This window comes from Montipora foliosa, unplaced genomic scaffold, assembly GCF_036669935.1.
Source record: "Montipora foliosa isolate CH-2021 unplaced genomic scaffold, ASM3666993v2 scaffold_76, whole genome shotgun sequence".
In the NCBI taxonomy this organism is placed as follows: Eukaryota; Metazoa; Cnidaria; class Anthozoa; order Scleractinia; family Acroporidae; genus Montipora; species Montipora foliosa.
Genome location: NW_027179824.1, coordinates 65,001 through 77,500, shown reverse-complemented (window position 1 = coordinate 77,500; position 12,500 = coordinate 65,001). Strand labels below are relative to the sequence as shown.

The window sequence follows — 12,500 nt, the reverse complement described above, 5'->3', positions numbered from 1 at the left end:
GGATGATTTAACTACTCGCCGACAAAAGCTTAAAGCTACATTAATGTTTAAAACAATCAATGGACTCACCCCAGCGTACCTCCAGGATTCATTCAGTACCAGCAGTACGCAATACAACTTAAGGAACGTAGAGGCTAAACTTGAGTTGCCTTTGCCGCGCACAAATTATGGCAAGCGTGCTTTTTGTTATAGCGGAGCACTGTTATGGAATAGTTCGCCAATCGGCTTGCGACAATCAGAATCCCTAGAATACTTTAAAAGGGAAATTGACCAACTATATAGTAGGTGCCGGTCGGGCTCCCACACGGCAATCTTGTAAAACAGTGTACATTGTAGTTGTAATGAAACTTTTTATTGTAATATACACTGAAGATTTTACCGTGTATAAATAAATAAATAAAGTAAGTAAGTAAGTCTTCCTTTTATACGCTATCAAGATTTTGTGTTTTTCCTGTTCGTAAGCAGCATGTTCTGCTCCACTTTTTTTCCTTTTTGCCGGAGGTGGCGACACACCTTGTATCAGCCGAGACCACGAATCTTTGCTCTTTGTTGAACGACTTGCTAACAACCATGCCAGCGGCTAGATACATGAAAATTAAGCCTGCAATCGTTTGAAGGAAGATACCGCGTGGTCAAAGATGGCGCCCAAACCTGAGATCTCATTGCTGAGAAAAGCTGCATGTTTATTCCTTATTTCCTTGAAGTTTCCATTGAATGAAAAGCGATCAGAACGAAAGTACATTCTATATTATAACATTTGATGGCATTCATAAAAAGATATTTATTAAAACATCACTCGTCCAACGGACGACCTTTGGAGTTCTTATACTCGTCCGACTAACTATGATCCGGGCGGGTTTTTAGTCGTCTGGAACGACCGGACGACTGCGAAAGTGGATCCCTGGGGAAGCAGTTGACACTTTCTCCGATATTTCTCCAACAGAAACAGCAGTAAATATTTGTTGTATTAAACTCGGTAAAAAACGTGAAACAATTAACAGTTCTTTACAAAGAAGGCGTTGGTGATCAAGAGCAATAACTACATGTATTCATGACTGGCTTTCCGTTTAAAATAATCAAAAAGAAAACTCCTTGTATGTAATCTCAAAGAACAGTGGCACCATAGCAGCACAACTGCGAGTAGACTTTCAAGACCAACTACGCAAACCTTGCGCATTTATATATCGGTGAAAAGTTTATTTACACAATTCCAGCCGAGCGCTCTTTGACATATGGCAGTTGATACATTTGTCAAGTGCCAACCTCGTTCCCAGGGTCTTCTCGGCTTTCAATATGGCGGCAGGTCTCGAGAAGACCCTGGCACACAGCAGATCACGTGATCAAGATTGGACAAATATGCATATCAAAATGGCGGCAAAGAATAAGGTGAGAGAAATCTGGGTACGACAACTGCCAACAAACAAAATGGAGTACGAAGGGGGAACCCAAAGCTGTAAACTTTGCTTTAAGAAACCAAAAATACGGATGGATGAATGCACGAGCAACGAGAATGCGGTAGATGACAGAGAAATCTTGCTTTTCTTTTCATTTCATGTTATTTTAAACCAATGCAATTTTATAGACGGCTATTATTTCTCGAGGCTGTGATTTTTAAACAGTTAATTTGGAAACAGCCTTTGCACACAGTTTCACCCGTAGCATCACAGACATTTGATTACCTTAAAATCCAGTGAGCTAAGGTTTAATCAAAGCCCTGGTTCTAGCTATTTAGTCACGGAGGTGTGTTCGCTGTCTTCCGTAATGTATAGTTTATATTGCATGTTTATTTTCAATCAATTAAACCTAATTATCATTAATTTTTCATACACTTGAATGATTATCTGATTTCTTATCGGTGTATATGAGCCTTCTGACAACGACTTTCCCCAGTATACATTGACCCAAAGCTATTTTCCTAAAAGGAAGTATTATTATACCACATATATATCTGTGGTACTTCATTTTCACATTGAAACCATTAGATTGTTGTATTGTGGTTTTATCTCTCATCTCATCGATTTGTCATGTCAGTCTAAAATCAGTATTTTAATTGTCTTCTGATTGCCAACAGGGAACCACAGCATGTTTAGTGCCCACATTCTGATTCTTACAACTTGTTATAATTTGTAAATATATTTTGTGGGGGTTTCGACAAAACGCTGACCCCCGGTCAACTGACCCCCTTACTGACCCCCCTACTGACCCCCTAAAAAATCAATGGGAAAATGAATACTGCTTACTTAAGCCTCAAAAACCCTTTTTAAACAGCATTGTTCAACAGTATTTAAGTCTAAGCACCCATTTTAAAAAGGTTAGTTTTCGATTATTGTTGTGATGGCCGATTACTTCATGTAAGGTAACCTTTTTAAAATGGATGCTTAGACTTAAATGCTGTTGAACAATGCTGTTTAAAAAGGGTTGTTGAGGCTTAAGTAAGCAGTATTCATTTTCCCATTGATTTTATAGGGGGTCAGTAGGGGGTCAGTAAGGGGGTCAGTTGACCGGGGGTCAGTGTTTTGTCGAAACCCATTTTGTGGTAAAGTTGACATAATCAAGCACATGTACATTGTTGAACATGCTATTCCATAGGATTAGCAATCTGCTTCTTGCACTTTTCAAGCTATGAAAAGATCTTTTCCATGTCTTGTCCTACCAGTGAAGACAATGTGATGTCTTGGAATGCTGCTCATGAAATCTGTTGAGCCTAATTAAAAAAGGGCACAATTTGTGCAAGTCCTAAACATAAGCATCTCATCATCTTTAGCAGTTCTTGTCAAATGAGCCCAGGGTTAGGGGTGGATCTTTGCTGTTTTATCAAACTGGCTTTTAATCTGCTGTTTCGGAGGCAGTGACAATGGCACGGTTTGTTTTATTTGCCTCCATTCCTTAAACTACATTTTTGTTTCATTTCATTTACTCAGAAACGAATTGTATCTATTTAGACTTCAGGGTGAACTATTTATACAATGAAGTAGAGTGATCATTCAAAACAGAGTTTGTAATTGAACATCTGAACATCTATGAGACGTAAAAACAAACTTGTGAACATGTGAACCTGAAGTATAGCAAATCATAATGCTGACAAGCATGAAAGTGAACGAAATGGGTCATAAATATGAAGTTTTCACTATCTGAATGATTTTCGGTTATATTAAAGGGACATATTGTTGAAAAATCCAAAGCTATCTCTCTTCATGGTAATAAGTAATGTAAACAATCTTCCCACTGGTGAGTTGTAGTACCGGTAGTAAATTGGGTTTTCCAGGAACCAGTTATTATTTTAAAGCTAGTACTGGTAACTTCCTAGGTTCACATGTACCACAAGTAATGGAAGATTCACAGAAAATGGAATTTGAAATTTTATGCTGTGGCATTTGAAGGAAAATTAGGTATTTGTAGACAAGTATCATTATGTTCTTCTCTTTAATGGTTAATATTCCTTGACAGGCTTCTAACCGCTCAGATAGTTTGCGTCCACATTTTTGTCCTTCTTTGTTGAGAGTTTCGATAGACAAAGCAAAATATATATATGACTGACCAAATGACCCACACTACAGTATTTTATGTTTTCTCCTGCCCTTACCATTCCAGAAACAAAACACTATTTATTTTTGTGAAATAGTTTCTTGTTGCTGGTGAAGTTGCAAATTTCCTGTGCTTTGTCACCTTCAATTTTATTTCCCAATCCCCCTGTCCAGTCCGCAATCTTCCCCCACATCACTCGATGTACCACATCTTCAGACAGTAATTAAAATGCCACAACTTGAGCAATGCTAGAGAATATTTTCAAAGCATGTTTTGAAAACGAATAATTCAACTTAAATTATTGGAGTACAAGAAAACTCAAAGGAGTGTGATGCTAAAAAAGTAATGTGTACAAAATTAAAGAATACTGTTTAATATACATATTTATATTTTTAAATCAGAAGAAGCAAAAATTGAAGTCGTTAGCAAGTTGACAGGTCAATAAGACTATAAGGATAAGCCTTAAAATTATTTTCAAGAATAATAATTATTGTTAAGACTTCACAATCTTAAATAACTCTCTTGGAAAATTACAAGATGACATGCACTTTGTTTGGGGTGAGGAGATTAATATTTTTTATTAATGAAAGTAAAAGGCAACGATGAAAACCGACCGAGCTAGATCTCTCTGTGCACCACTAGCTGAAGAGTGTGGAAGGGATGGGAAAGAATATGGATTACTGCAGCTGCAGGTCTATTGAAATAAAACACAGGTCACATTCCACTGGTGAGTGTACATGTCACCGTGCTGCAGACAAATAAACAACACCAAAAGTGTCTGCTAGCGCTAATCACTCAACAAAAATGTTGTTTCAGGTCTCGGGGAAACTTTTGGCTTAGTTGTTGATTATTGGACCAGCGACCTCTAGTCTTCACCTGTATTTAACAGACCCGCCTTCGTTGCAGCTGTCACACGAGTCAACAGAACCACATACAACTGCTAAATCAACCACATCAATAATCTATGAACCCTGTTGCACAATTTTGTAATTTGTAACAATCTGACATGGTGCAAACACTGAACAGCAGTAACAGTACTCGCGTCAAGGAATTACAATGGACCAATTTCGATATATTAAAATTCAGTCCAAAACAAAAGGCATCATCTCGAGGCTCTGGGGAATAAACTCATACAAATCCTTATATTTATTCCCCAGAGCCTCGAGATGATGTCTTTTGTTTAGGACTGAATTTTAATATATCGAAATTGGTCTATTGAGAGACGCCAAAATGAACCAAAACGTTAAGGTACGTACGAAATAAAATCACTTAATTACCGTTGCGTCTTTCAAACACCATTATATCCTTCTATATTATAGAGCGATCGCTATGCCAGAGGCCTTGAAAAGCCAGCGTAGTTTTAATTGGAATCGAGGCCTGATGTAGATCATCGTACAACATGAAAAAACGGTGAATTATTTTTGACTGTTATGCTTGTTAATTTGCAGCTGCTTCTTACGGAACAGCTACAATTTTGAAAATGATTTAAACACGAATTCTGTTCTTCTTCTGGCTCTCCTCACTAGCCGCCATCTTTCTTTCGACATTAAACCAATCAGAGTTCATGTGAGAAAAGCACCAATCAGCGATCTTTTTAGTTCACTGTGTGCCAGGGTCTTCTCAAGACCCGCCGCCATATTGAAAGCCGAGAGGACCCTGGGAACGAGGTTGGTCAAGTGCTTAACGGAAGTGATTTTGATTGGCTAGTTTTTCGGAGATGCGTAACGTGCTGTGTCAGTAATGTTTAGATTCTTGCAAGGAATAATTATTATTAGTGTTATACATGTAAGGTTAGTATTATAAGTTACACTAGTATTGATAGAAATGCTAGTATTTGAAATTAAAAACTATATTAACAATAACCTGATTACAATTTATCCTAAGCATTTAACAAGAGATGACACGAAACTGAAATAGGACTTCGGGTATGTTGTGAAATCCCATGGACTACATGTGTATCAACACAGAAAGTTCAAGCTTAGCACATGACTGCAAACATTTCGACAGCCACAACTAAAAAACTGATTTTGCTCAAATTTGTCCAGATGCACACTGTAGCCTACTATGTCTCCAGATGCACTGTATTTTTTTTTTTCAAAGTTATGTACATCTTTTTTTTTTTTTTTTGGAGAAAATATGGATTTAAGAATTCCTGTTGAAACTGCTATTTTTCCACATAAATTAACACTCACTTTGCTCTCAAACTTTGCTCAAAAAGGCAATTTAGATCAGCTAAAAACCTCCTGAAAGATCTTCTGTGTTATCTAGACATCTGGTTATACAATTTTTGTGAAATTAGAATCTTGTTTTGCACCAAAAATAATAAATTTCAACTTTAATTGAGATGCCTGTTTTTACTTGAATGAAGGTATCCTTTTAAACCATATTGTTTTTTTAACATGGGATAAAGCTCCAAATCTAACAACATTTGCATGTTTAACTCTTTTGGTAACTTTCTTTTGGTAACTCTTTTGGTAACCCCCATATAAGCTTTCTAATGATATAAACATTTCTTTTGGCAAATATATATGCATGATATATATAATGTCACCAAATTCATGTATTTTTCACATTCACCAAATTTGAAAATCAAATCAGTTAGCCCTTGTTTTTTTTTTTTAATAGAAACCATGCATCATGATTGTCATTAAGATATATTGCTGTTATGTACCACAAACTACATGTAGAAAAATTTTACCAGAATGTTGACGGTTTTTTTCCTTCCCCCGAAATAATTCCAAACTAACGTCTTTGACGACCTTCCATACTGGCCTCTGACCTTTCTCAGGCTTTTTTGACATCTTCCCTCACTATATGCACAAGAAAAGAAAAATTGTTAAAACTAGGTCAGTGTTTGTTCATGATGTAACAAAAAAAAACAACAATATTCATAGGATATCAATCAGGCACTTCCTCAACTATAGAAAGTGTGATTTTTTTTAGAAGATTAAGCCATAATGGGATTGGGTGCCACGGGGGGAGAATAGCATGTATAGGTCGGTGTACCACTCCAGTGCCTAACATTAATTCCTCACTGGTGAACAAGTTCAGGGTAGCAAGCAGATGATTGTTCGTGCCACTACAAGAATGCAATAGTGGCTGGGTATTCTAGAATCACTCCATTTTAGATTATTAGTGTATGATATTTTCGTAACATTAATGATCATGAAGACCATAAATTTTAAGCTTCAAAGCCAATTCTGGAGCAAAAGAAAGCCTAAAACATGTATTTCTGCGTAAAACTAATAAAATCACAAAGTGGCTATTTGTACGGGACCCATACACCAACCCACACTTGCTATTCATACAAGAGTCTTCTTAGTATGATTGTTACAGGTTCAATGACACTCAGAAAGTCTTACCTTTTCATAAATTCTTTTATATACATGTACAGTTCAGCTATCAAACAACGGCATTGATGCCTCTTTAATTTGACGAAATACCTCCTTTGTTCAATGTCACCAGCCATCTGACCTGCCTTGTGTTTCTCGCATTAGTCTGGCACCCATTTCAAAAAGCACTGAGATAAACAGTTATTTATGTGTAAGCACCCACTTTAAAATGCTTAGCTTTCAATAACTGCATGGCTATGTCGTTCAAGGTTAGGATTAGGGAAGTGGCAAAACAAGTGTACTCGAAGAGGACCCACCTTGTTTAAGGGGAGGGGTGGTATACAAGACACCATTTACTTGATGAAAATTATTGACCTGAATACTGAAAATGAGGCTTCTACAGGAAGTCAGCACAGCGAGATTTGAATCTTTTCGTCAGTGCTTACTCTTGACAGAGAGGGGGTTAAACAACCAAGAGACCATCTTTTAAGGTGGGAGGGATGGGGTACAAGAAGATACCACCATCTTTTTCGACGTATGGTGGGTCCTGTCCATGTACAATTGTTTTGACTATTTCCCTTAGAACCTGTAATAATCATTCTATTAGAAGAAAATAATTTATACATGTAGGTCAGTATATGGGTCCCATAATAGCCACTGCCTATAGATCGTTTCCACTGCCTCACAACAAAAAACTAAATTCTAAACCATTCGATGAAAAAGGGAGAGAAAAGGAAGTCTTATAAAAGACTAATACATAAACAACTTCTCAAATTCTCAACTCTGTGTGGTACACCATTTTTTAGTTATTGGCCGAAACGTCCTGGCACAAAACTTTTAAAGACCTACCTTCCACTGACAGGGTGACCCTATTTGACAGAATAATGGAACGGCAGAAATGTGGAATACACCGAATATTCTAAAATACGGAATATATGGAATGTTCTTAAACACCGAAAATATGGAATATTTTGAAACACAGAATATACAGAACATTCTAAAACACGGAATATGCATCTAATATTCTAAAACGCGTGATGAGAGGAAAGTTTTTTAAAAAAAGGATATAAAATAAAATAATACAGTTTTTGCCCGTGAGTTCTCTGGGTAAGATAACATAACTTCGGATGATAATTTTGTATTTCCTCGCGGCAAAAGATGTGAAAATGTGTTACAGAGAAGAGTTCACCCCTGGGCAATATGTGTCCCCGCTTTCATTTTTGTGCCTCTTGGACTGTGCCAAAACATTGCAGGCACACTCTCCCACACTCAGAGAAGGAAAATTCACAGAGAAAGGCGATCCTTAAATCTATAATAAAGCTTTCTCAACATGATCGGTCCAAGAAACCAGATCAAAGGAATTTGAAGCATTTGAGTCTATTCAAATCTACTAATCAGTGCAATGTGACCGTTGGCATCCCAACGCTTGGCAACAGCACTGAAGCTCAAATTCAGCGAAGGTATGGGGACATCCCTAGATGAGGTCACAGGCCTGCAGCTAGGTGTTGCCTGCCTTATCAATGTTCTTGACTCTCTAACTGGCGATCAAGAAAACATCTCGCAAAATGACTCCTAAAAACAGCTTAGAACGACCAAAAAAACATAACGCAGGACTTGGTTGACACTTTGCTTGTTCTTTCATTGAATTATTTGCTTTCAAACTTTATTGCCAAGCAAATTGCAACCGCTGTAATGTATTTATCCTTCTACAGATCGATAACAAAAACACCGACAGAGGGTGGTCCGCCTGTGACATATCATAACAACACCTTCTAGGGAAATCGTGTATGAATAGACCTAATCGGCTAACTCAATGTTGTACCCAATTCAAATCTCCCGGGACTAAGATTCTTTGTGTTTTGTATTTGCATGATAATATAACATTCATATTTAAATGATATGGAAATACCTGGAACAAAACGTTTTATTCCCAAAGGGTTTGAATTGGGTACAACATTGAGTTAGCCGATTAGGTCTATGTATTAGGTTTTGTAGCAAAGACCTTAAAAAAGGCACTGACTTAGCAAATCAGCTTGTAAAAGAAATGATAACAGTTTGTACATGTCTTAAAGGCAATTGAGACACTTACCATCGTCTTTCCACATTTTTCCTTCTCTTAGTGTGGGAAAGTGCGCCTGCGATGTTTTGGCACAATCGACAGAGACCGGAAACCCGCAAATAGGCACTGGTCATTGGACATTTGTCGGGTACATTTGAGGTTTTGACTAGCAAACGATCAGTCTGACCAGACAGGCTGACCAGGATCTTCTGTTACAATACGAAATAAAAATATATATATATTTGCACTCAAGAAAGCCAAATGCGAAGGTGGCCTTTTAATATGTACATGTATTATTATGGCCATAATGCATAATGGCCAAGTTTCATTTTGATTTGTTTTCATTTGCAACTTGTGTTTCAGGTCATCTTACTAGTAATGTTATGCCGAAAATGTAAACACTCCCGTCCATATTCATGCAGTTTGGATTTCAAAGTTTGCACGAGGTGTTCCCCAAAAACTCATTTACATTGATTTAAATTAAATAACACACAATGTACGGTGAAATCAACAAGGGTACTGTTCCACAAATGCATGTTGTTTGTGTTTGCATTGGACTGATAAGATTTTATGACCAGTTTTACAGCGAATTTTCAGGGACTCAAAATACATTCCTCACCGTGATTTCAATAACTAAATTAGAAAAGTTAACATTATTCAGGATTTGAACAAATGTATTTTGTTCGACTAGAATGGCAAAAAAAGGAAGCAACAACGTGAGAATAGAATGGCAAAACAATAGCAGCAATATTGCCAAAACAGCATTGGGCAGTGCACGCATGTTTAGATTGTTTTCATTGTCATGCCACAAAAAACAAATTCGAAACCGTTTAATAAAAGAAGCAAACAACTTGAAATAATAATTATATAAACCACTTCTCCAATTCTCAGGTCTGTGCAGTACATCCTTTCTCAGTCATTAACTTGCCGAAGCATTTCACACAATGCCGCCATGTTGGTGGACTGTCCGTGGTCCACCAATATGGTGGCCGGTAATCAACGAAAACACCTGGAGTTCACTTTGCCACAAAAGCGCTTACTAGTTTTGCTCATGAGATAAAGTACATTTGTTTGAACACATCTTGTAATGTACTTGAAATGTTAAAAACTTCTGAAAATCATAGGAAGAGACATGCTTTTCAACCAGCTTTGTATTGTGATTTCACACAAGGTGACAATTCGGAAATTCAAAATGCTGTATTTTCGAAACAAAAGAGTTTACCGAACTGGAAAAAAAAATTATTTTATTTCTAGCTCATCTTCAACCCTTGTTTAGATAAAAATTCATGTCACTGTGAAAACCATCTTGACACCAATTTTTATTTCGGTCAATGTAAAATGCAGACTGCAGACCAGGGGTAAAATGCAGACTGAGGTTATAACGTAACTGTTGAAAAAGCCCAAACCCCTTAGAAATGCTAACCTTAGGCCTAATTGGGCCTAAAACAATATTTAGGCTTAACTGTTAGCATTTCTAATGGGTTTGGGCTTTTTCAACAGTTACGTTATAACCTCGGTCTGCATTTTACCCCCGGTCTGCAGTCTGCAGTCTGCAGTTTACACTGACCGATTTTTATTTCGCTAAAATTACAATGTCAAAAATGTCTAATTCCCCAGTCAAGTCACGATCGCTTCCATGAAAACTCCATTGACATTTATTGATTAAATAACAGAAGCATCTCTTTAGATTTTAAATGCTATAATGTAAAAGCAGAAAATTTCATAAGTGAGCTGAAGTTAGAAGACAAATTCAACATTTAATCATAGTGGCAGAAAAATGCTTTATGAAAGTGCGAAAAAAATCAGCCCATCTTAAACAACGTTTTTGTTCCAATTCGCTTAAAATAAATACTGTGTAAAGTTTTCACAAATTAAAAAAAAGAAAAACAAGACAATGAAAACGAGACACCAAGCAATTTATAAAGTAGTCTGCCACAGGCATCCCACTTAATAAGTGTGGAAAAAAATTTTTGTTCGACCAGGATAGCTGCAGGTCAGGTCAAACCTTGTCCCTGGTTTGACATACATGTATGACAGGCTTATAGCAAGAAATTGTTTGCAGGCTTAGAGAGGCACAAAAACGGAAGCAGGGAAATATATCGCCCAGGGGTGAACTCTTCTCTGTAACACATTTTTTATCTTTTGTCGCAAGGAAATGTATTTAATTATCATCCGAAGTTATGTTCCGCCGACTGGTTTGCTCAATCGAGAGCGGACTGGACTTCCATGCAAGGGGTCGTGGGTTCATATCCCCGGCCGGACCAACACTCAGAGTCTTTCAATAACTGAGGAGAAAAGGCTGCCTTTGTAACTACATCTGCAAGTGGTTAGACTTTCTAGTCTTCTTGGATAAGGATGATTAGCCTGAGGTCCCGTCTCACAGCCCTTGTTCATTAACTCTTTGGGACATTAAAGATCTCACACACTAGTCAAAAAGAGTAGGGGACAGAGTTCCTGGTGTTGTGGTCTGACGTTGCCAGCATGTGGTTGGCTTGGCAGGAATAGCTTGAAGGGTTTCTGTGTGAATGAGACCGCAATTGTGTATAACAGCCTGAAGTCAGGCTACTTAGCCAAATGCTGAAGCTTCACTCAAAACTCAAAACTTTCAAAACTCATCCTACCCAGACTACTTATGGGCAAAAAAACATATTATTTATATCCCTTTTTAAAAGACTTTCCTCTCATCCTGCATTTTAGAATATTCTGTATATTCTGTGTTTTAGAATGTTCCACATATTCCTTGTTTCAAAATATTCCATATTTTCCGTGTTTTATAATATTCCATATATTTCATATTTTACAATATTCCATGTTTTCCGCAATTCCGCCGTTCCACCACTCCGTTCCATCATTCAACCCAATAGGGTCACCTAACCGACAGGCTTATCTACCGTTTGTTTTGTTGTGGAAATTCGCATTGCTTATCATAGCAATCTGATTTGATGAATTTCAGCTTTGACGGGATTTTCATAAATGAAAATTGTTCCACGGCACACAATGCCTGTAAGGTGCAAGTGGGCTTTCGAGGTGCCATTTTGGTGTACTAATATTAAATGATTGTACACCAAAATGGCCGCCGGAAATCAACAAAATCATTTGGAATTTGCTTTGCTATGAAAACGCGTGCTTTTCAGTCATGAGCTGATACTCATACGCATCAACACAATCTCTTAAGATCTGACACGTTACAACTGTTGAAAGTTTAAAAAAAACGCCTCTTTTTTTCCAACCAAACAACCACTAGGCTTATCTTGGTGTCACGCAACGCAAGGCGGAACTCGGAAATTAAAAATGCTGTATTTTCAAAACGAAAGACGCTACAGCTCTAAAAACTTGTAAAAGTTCTAGATTATATTCAAGGTGGTTCAGGTAGGTATTTTGCGATTTTCATTTTAGAATTTAATGACGCCTTTGTTTCCAACCAAACAGCCACTTGGCTTATCTTGGTGTCACGCAACTGACGCAAGGCGGAACAAGGAAATTAAAAATGCTGTATTTTCAAAACGAAAGACGCTACAGCTCTAAGAACTTGTAAAAAGATTTAAATCTCGATTATATTCAAGGTGGTGCAGGTACATATTTTG

At 37.3% G+C, this 12,500-nt stretch overlaps 1 protein-coding gene across 3 annotated transcripts in view; it reads right to left on the bottom strand.

Annotated features, from left to right (window-relative positions):
- The window catches only part of LOC137990272 (E3 ubiquitin-protein ligase DZIP3-like), a 23,271-nt gene that overhangs the window by 10,559 nt on the left and 212 nt on the right, over positions 1-12,500 (bottom strand). The window contains exons 2-3 of one of the 3 annotated variants that reach the window (XM_068835663.1): positions 6,888-7,045; positions 6,224-6,335 (exon numbers count right to left, since the gene is read on the bottom strand). In XM_068835663.1, the coding sequence (XP_068691764.1) occupies positions 6,224-6,326 (103 nt within the window). In that variant the 5' untranslated portion in view covers positions 6,327-6,335; positions 6,888-7,045. Of the gene's footprint in view, positions 1-6,223; positions 6,336-6,887; positions 7,046-8,946; positions 9,126-12,500 lie in introns of all 3 variants that reach the window. The other 2 variants (XM_068835664.1, XM_068835662.1) reach the window with 2 other exon arrangements.